We start from the raw sequence: 7,327 nt of genomic DNA, 5'->3' as shown, positions 1-7,327 counted from the left end.
GCCGCGTCGGGACCATAGCAACCATAGAGTCCTCCTAGAGGATGGCGGTAGAGGGGCCGTATGCGTCGCTGGGTGCGCAGGCCCTCCCGGAAGTCTCCTGGGCGGAGGCGGAAACGGAAACATTTTGAGGGAGGCGAAGGGTCTGTTGTCGCGTGTGGAGCTTGCGGTTACTGGGTGAGCTGGTGTGAGGGAAGACCAGAAGGATCAGCTCTGGGCCTCGGGTCTGGAGGAGTGGGGGCTGGAGGATTCAGGGCCAGAGAGCCAGAGGGGCCCAGTGGGCGGGACCCAAGGTCTGAGAGGCCGAGAGGGGCGCGGTCGCCGCGGGGCCAAACGAGGGAGAAGTCGCGTTACGTGGGAGGGGATCCACCGGCCCTGAACTCTCATTCCCTGCTCCGCGGCCTCTAGCCTCATGGCGGTCCGAGCGTCGTTCGAGAACAACTGTGAGATCGGCTGCTTTGCCAAACTCACCAACACCTACTGCCTGGTTGCCATCGGAGGGTCAGAGAACTTCTACAGGTGCGGCGGGAGCCCGGGGGCTTGCGGTGGCGGGGAGGGGAGTCGGGAACTTCGACAGAGTGAGGGTACCGGCCCCTCAGCCCCGTGACCACCGAGTCCATATCCCTACAGTGTGTTCGAGGGCGAGCTCGCAGATACCATTCCCGTAGTGCACGCGTCCATCGCCGGCTGCCGCATCATCGGGCGCATGTGTGTGGGTAAGACAGGTTGAGGGCGCCGAGGGAGGGAGTGGAGCCTCCAAGTACATTATTCATACCCTTGGAGGGGACCCGTAGTGACCTAGGAAGGGACTGTAGAATCTCAGTGTTGGGTAGGACCCCGTCTAAGTGTCAGCAGATTAGGCGGCAACCTCTGGCAAAGGCTTCTAAGTAATAGTAATAACATTAATTGCTTTCACTCTTATTCTCATTCCTTCTTTTTTTTTTTTTTTTTTTTTTTTTTTTTGAGACAGAGTCTCGCTTTCTTGCCTAGGCTAGAGTGAGTGCCGTGGCGTCAGCCTAGCTCACAGCAACCTCAAACTCCTGGGCTCAAGTGATCCTCCTGCCTCAGCCTCCCGAGTAGCTGGGACTACAGGCACAAGCCACCATGCCCGGCTGATTTATATATATATATATTAGTTGGCCAATTAATTTCTTTCTATTTTTATGGTAGAGACGGGGTCTCGCTCAGGTTGGTTTTGAACTCCTGACCTTGAGCAATCCGCCCGCCTCGGCCTCCCAGAGTGCTAGGATTACAGGCGTGAGCCACCGCGCCCGGCCCTCATTCCTTCTTCACAAAGACACTGGGAGGTAGGGATTATTGGCTGTGTTTGATGAGGTAACTGAGACTCAGCCTAAATGACTCACCAAGTTCCACACCTAGTTCCACACCTAGTTTAGAAGAGGATTTGTTTCTCATCTCCCCCTGCCACTGGCTGTGGGCAAGTTGCTTCCTCCTCCTGAGCATCTGTTTCTGCCTCTATGAAAAGGACTAGCTAAGATTCTGGGTCCTCCTGCTCAGTTATATGTAAATCCTAAAGGACCACATCTCTGTCCTACCTCCCTGTCCTACCTCTAGGTACTGTTGACTCTGACAATTGGTCCTTTCTTTAAGCTGGATCTGTCTCCTTCATTGATCTGCCACTCCTGTTACTTAGTTCTGTTAATTGAGGTCATACAGAAGTCTGATTATTTTTTAATTTACTTTTTTTTTTTTCTTTTTTGGTTAAAACACCCTGGTCTCTATGCACTTAGTCCATGCACTTAGGACTTGAAGCAAGCTCTGACAGAACAAGGGAGAATTTAGCCTGGTCCTTTATGTATTTTATGATGGTAGTAACTCGAGTTCAGAAATTGAGTTGTGGCCTTGCAAGGATGGGCAGAGGTTTAGCCGTAGTTGTCACGTGTATTTGTAGTTTGTTCATTCTTGTTACTGTATGTGTTTTGTGTAAGTATACGACAATGTATTCTGTTATTCTATTGACAGTGTGCATTCGGGTAGTTTTCACTTTGGTCTGTTAGGAATAGTGCAGCTATTTTTTAGTGAACATTTATATGTATTTCTATTGGATAAATAACTTGGGAGTGGAATGGTAGAGCCACAGGTTCTGTAACTATTCAGTGTAATAGGTGATTATCTGAAGTGGTTGACCAATTCATACTCCTATCAGAGTGTACAAGAGTTTCAGTTGCTCCATATATCTTTACTAACACTTGACATTGATGGTCTTTTAAAAAGTTTGGCTAGTTTTGTAAATGAGTAGCATTGCCCCACTTTTTAGTTGCATAATGTGCAACTAATGCCAGGAGCCCTTCCTGTTAGTTCTAGTTCATGATGGTAAAGTGGGCAAGGTTTTTTTGGACAGACTCTTGGGCCATCTCTGGCCTACGTGTTGAATGGATCATTGGCTGGAGGTTTGGGATCTGGGCCTAAAATTTTCCTGGGAAAGCTGATTGGGCTGGGCGTGGTTGTATCTTTAGTCCCTAGGGTTCTGCAGACATCTTGCATATTCATAATCCATCTGTGCCCCATCTTCCAATTTGGGTCTCTCCAGGGAACAGGCATGGTCTCCTGGTGCCCAACAACACCACCGATCAGGAGCTGCAACATATTCGCAACTGCCTCCCAGACTCAGTGCAGATCCGGCGGGTAGAGGAGCGGCTCTCAGCCTTGGGCAACGTCACAACCTGCAATGACTATGTGGCCTTGGTCCACCCAGACCTGGACAGGGTGAGGCAGCCCAACTTCACCCAGGAGTCATAGGACCATCCTACTCAGTGGTGATCCACTGTTCTTTCCTAACAGGCAGGGATTGAGGGTATCTCTTGTGGTTTCTTTTTATATATGGCTTCTGGAATTTTAGACACTCATTAGAATAATAATAGAGGCCTTCCATGGTAAAATCAGTGTCAGAAAGAAGCTGGGGAGGGTATTAATCCTTAGGATCCGGAAGTTTGACCCATCCAGTCCTGCAGCCTGGGCCAGGATAAGTGATTGATAGTTGAACTTTTGACTGTGAATTAGAGAGGAAAGGGTGACATGGAGACCAGCCTCCAGCAGTTCAAAGCACGCATGGATAGTAGCGGCTCCAGAGCTGGCCTAAACTCTGCTCTAAGCTGATACTCCTTCCTTTCTCTTTGTGAGGCTTTCATATGAGGTACGTAGCAGAGAAATGAAGGGCTCAGGGAACCAAGCTGGGGTGATTCTGGGCATGGAGAGCTCTGGTTCTTTGGCCTGTAAGTTCTGAGACCTGAATATAGTACCTTTGGCTAACAGGAGACAGAAGAAATCTTGGCTGATGTGCTCAAAGTGGAAGTCTTCAGACAGACAGTGGCTGACCAAGTACTAGTAGGAAGCTACTGTGTCTTTAGCAATCAAGGAGGGTTGGTGCACCCTAAAACTTCAATTGAAGACCAGGATGAGCTTTCTTCTCTTCTTCAGGTCCCCCTTGTGGTAAGCATTCCTGTCCTCTGACCCCTGTCACCTACTGAGGCAGATCCCTTTGGCTAGTGTTCGGGAATCTGGGTCATTACCTGCCACAGTTTGGGATTGGGGCTGCAGGTCAGGGAGCAGGGTTTGAAGAGAATCCTCATCAGGGAGGGCAGAGACTTTGGTGCCATGACCCACAATGAGCCCATCTCTTGGCAGGCAGGCACTGTGAACCGAGGCAGTGACGTGATTGCTGCTGGGATGGTAGTGAATGACTGGTGTGCCTTCTGTGGCCTGGACACAACCAGCACAGAACTGTCGGTGGTGGAGAGCGTCTTCAAGCTAAATGAAGCCCAGCCTAGCACCATAGCCACCAGCATGCGGGATTCCCTCATTGACAGGTATGTAGAGGGTGGTCTTTACTCTCTTCTGCCCAGGGCAATGGTCTCACTTGACTTTTGAGGGTAGGGAGAAAAGATGCCATGTACAATGGGAGCTACACCGTATTTATACTGGTAGGTTCTCAAATGAGAATGTATCTGCACACTGCTGAGCAGTCACGGGATACATTAAGCAAATATTTCATGAGCATCTGCTAATCCCTATCTTTGAAGACTCACCTCAGTGTTCCCTATCTATGCAAGCCTTCCCTATGGTTTTTCTTATTTGATCACTGACCACATTATTTTAGTTTTTGTTTGTCTGTATGTCAGTATCCTCAGCCAGCAGCCCAGGGCCTGAGAGAGAAGAGAGTTGTTTGCTGAGGCAAGGTGTTAAGAGTACTCTTAAACACTGAAGACACCCTAGATTGCTACAGGAGTGTTTCAGCTGGTTGGGGGTGGGTGGTATTGCATCAAAATCACAATCTGAATTTTTTTTTTTTTTTTTTTGAGACAGAGTCTCACTCTGTTACCTGGGCTAGAGTGCTGTGGCATCAGCTTAGCTCACAGCAACCTCAAAACTACTGGGCTCAAGGAATCCTCCTGCCTCAGCCTCCCGAGTAGCTGGGACTACAGGCATGTGCCACCATACCCAGCTAATTTTTTCTATATATTTTTAGTTGGCCAGTTAATTTCTTTCTATTTTTAGTAGAGACAGGGTCTCGCTCTTGCTCAGGTTGGTTTTGAACTCCTGACCTTGAGCAATCTGCCTGCCTTGGCCTCCCAGAGTGCTAGGATTAAAGGCATAAGCCACCACACCCGGCCGATTTTTTTTTTTTAAGACAGTCTCACTCTGTCATCCTGACTAGAGTGCCATGGTATCAGCCTAGCTCACAGCAACCTCCAAACTCCTGGGCTTAAGAGTTTGAACCTCCTGAGCCTCAGCCTCCCAAAACGTCCGGCTGATTTTTTGTTTCTATTTTTTAGTTGGCTGGCTAATTTTTTCTATTTTTAGTAGAGACAGAGTCTCAGATCTTACTCAGGCTAGTCTCAAACTCCTGCCCTCAAGTGATCCTCCTGCCTTGGCCTCCCATAGTGCTAGGATTATAGGCATGAGCCACCAGGCCTGGCCAGCAGATCTCTTTTTCTGTCTGGTATTTGTGGCCTTTCATGTTTAAGTTAGCACTAATAGTTAGGGAGAGTTCTGGCCCCAGCCCTGGCATGGAAGCACTGTGGTCTGGGCATATCCCTTCCCATTGCTGCACCCCCTTGTTCCCTTCTCTGATCAGTGAACTTGTCCTCTGAGGCTTTAGTTTATGAACAATAAATAACAGTTTGAATAAATTGTTGAGTGAGTTGACCCACCTGAGTGGGGAAGGAGTTAACTTTCAGTTTTTAAGCATTAAGAGTTCTAAACTGGGCTGTGACTCATGGATGCAGTCAAACCTGGAACCAGGATGGGGCTGGGTGGGGCTCTGAGTGTGGTTCTTTGGGGCTGAGCTAGAACAAAGGCTCAGGCGTGAGGGTGGAGGAAAGTACCTTGAGAGTGGAGGGTGAGGTGTGCTCTGTGCAACAGCTGCTGACAATGCTCTTTCCTCTCTCTCCAGCCTCACCTGAGTCACCTTCAGTGTTCTGTGGGCTCCTGGCTCTGGACTTTGGCTCCCTCTCCATGCCCCACCCAGTCTGTACCAGATGCTGACAGGGAGGTGGCAGAGAGCTCATTGGAACTTAGTGGCTGCACATCCAGGCCCTTTTTACCTGTGCCAAAATCCCGAATCCATCATTGCTTCAAAAACCTGTTATGTTTTGCTGGCTGTCAGGCCCTGTGGCTCCTGGCTGAGGGTTCTGCTGTCTTGTACCACCTCATTAAAGCACAGCTGCCTCTGGCCATTCTGATTGTGATGTTTGGGGGCCTCAGCCTGTGTGCAAATTGTCCCAGGGTCCTGGGGAATATTGGATGGGATGGACACACATACCCCAGTTGCCCAGTCTCCACACACGCTTCCCCCTCTCCATCATCACGAGGATGGAAGAATACATCCTGGGCCAAGAGGAAGAAACACTGTAGTTCTTCCATATATTACCCAACTTCTGTCCCAGTGTTCTCTGGTTTTCAAAGGATGGGAATCTGTTCCAACTTTCCCCTAGGCTGGTGTGAGGACCCTGTGAGAGCTTGGGGCACCTGGCTTCGGGGCAGTCTTGTCTGACGCAAGGTGGATGTTTGGTTGCTGGCCCACTTGCGTAGGTGGGCGAGAAACTGTCCATTTGTCAGAGTCTGGAGCGCTGGATATTGGCGGCGCGCTGCCATCAGTCCCGGCTGCGCGCGGGGCGGGGCTTCGGGGCGCGGGGCGGGATTGGCCGGCCGTGTTCATTGGGCCCCACCCCCAAACAAAATGACTACTTTACACTGCGGCGGCCGGAGGGTGAGGTGGGTGCGTGGTGACGTCATCGCGCCGGCTCCTCCCAACGCAGGAGGCGGGCTCCGAGACACCCGTGGATGCAGCTGTGTGAGGTGAGGGCTGGGCTAGGCGGGGCGGGGCGGGGCGGGAAAGGGTTCCTAGTGGGGTTGACTCGACCCGGGCCTGAAGGGCTTCTCTTCTCGCAGACCATGGGGGCTCAGCAGAGCGGCGGCCAGGGCGTCCTGGAGCCCGCACAGCCACAGCCAGCGGCACCCGAGGGCGCGGAGCGACCCGGGCCTCAGCCACAGGCTGAGCCCAGCCCGTGGGGCCCGCTGGATGACGTGCGCTTCCTCATCGCCTGCACCTCCTGGTACTGACTCCGGAGGATGCGGCCCGCCTGCTGCCTCCTGTCCTCCTTGCCTGCCTTGGTCCACGCCCCTGTGTCTGTCTTACCGTCCCTCTCCCACCTTGAGTGCTCTGGAGACCATGGAGAATTCGAAGAGGTCGCCTGGGACTGGAAGCCCCCAGCCTGCACCCAAACCCAGCTCAGACCTTCATACACTCCCCCCTTCTCTTCAGCTGTCTGGGTCCTGGGGGGTCCCTCCCTGTCACTGTCTTCCAGTACCAGGCAAGGGCTCCTGACCTTGTTTGCCCCTTATTGCCGAGAACCAAGCTCATGCCTGTGTCCCAGGTCATGGCACCATGTGCCTTGACTTCAGAGATGATCTTGCCACAATGACCCTCCCCATACTCCTCCTGAAGGGGGTTATTCCCCTATCCTGGATCCAAATGAGGTGTCATCAAGCTGTATTCCTGGGACCTCATTAACATCGGGCCTCCAGGGCCAGCCTTTTGAAGAGGAAGGACATCTGATTGCTGGTCTGGCAGATGAGATTTGTGAGGCAGCTCCCAGATACCCCAAAGCACCCTGTTCTCCCAGAAGCTTCTTAAGCTCACTCTTAGAACCTGATCTTTGTTCCCACGTCCCAGGAAAGTGACACACTCTGTATTTCTGTTTTATTTAGAAATGATTTAAAAAACATTATACAAAGGCTGATCAGTTTAAAATGTGACTGACACTGAAATGCTGTGATGTTCCCCAGGCTGAGGGGAAGCCGGGCTCTG

At 51.3% G+C, this 7,327-nt stretch overlaps 2 protein-coding genes across 2 annotated transcripts; both read left to right on the top strand.

Annotated features, from left to right (window-relative positions):
- The first annotated feature begins 23 nt into the window (after window positions 1-23).
- EIF6 (eukaryotic translation initiation factor 6) lies at window positions 24-5,691 on the top strand. The gene is made up of 7 exons (XM_020281906.2): window positions 24-174; window positions 406-516; window positions 628-713; window positions 2,549-2,724; window positions 3,271-3,447; window positions 3,643-3,824; window positions 5,411-5,691. The coding sequence occupies exons 2-7, from the start codon at window positions 410-412 to the stop codon at window positions 5,418-5,420; spliced, it is 738 nt and encodes a 245-aa protein (XP_020137495.2). The 5' UTR covers window positions 24-174; window positions 406-409; the 3' UTR covers window positions 5,421-5,691.
- Window positions 5,692-6,222: 531 nt separating this feature from the next.
- MMP24OS (MMP24 opposite strand) lies at window positions 6,223-7,259 on the top strand. Its single transcript, XM_076011056.1, has 2 exons — window positions 6,223-6,315; window positions 6,409-7,259. The coding sequence occupies exons 1-2, from the start codon at window positions 6,301-6,303 to the stop codon at window positions 6,577-6,579; spliced, it is 186 nt and encodes a 61-aa protein (XP_075867171.1). The 5' UTR covers window positions 6,223-6,300; the 3' UTR covers window positions 6,580-7,259.
- Window positions 7,260-7,327: the final 68 nt, after the last annotated feature.

This window comes from Microcebus murinus, chromosome 16 (genome assembly GCF_040939455.1).
Source record: "Microcebus murinus isolate Inina chromosome 16, M.murinus_Inina_mat1.0, whole genome shotgun sequence".
NCBI classification, from domain to species: domain Eukaryota; kingdom Metazoa; phylum Chordata; class Mammalia; order Primates; family Cheirogaleidae; genus Microcebus; species Microcebus murinus.
The sequence above is the reverse complement of the archived record's forward strand: the minus strand, read 5'-3'. Positions and strand labels throughout refer to the sequence as shown.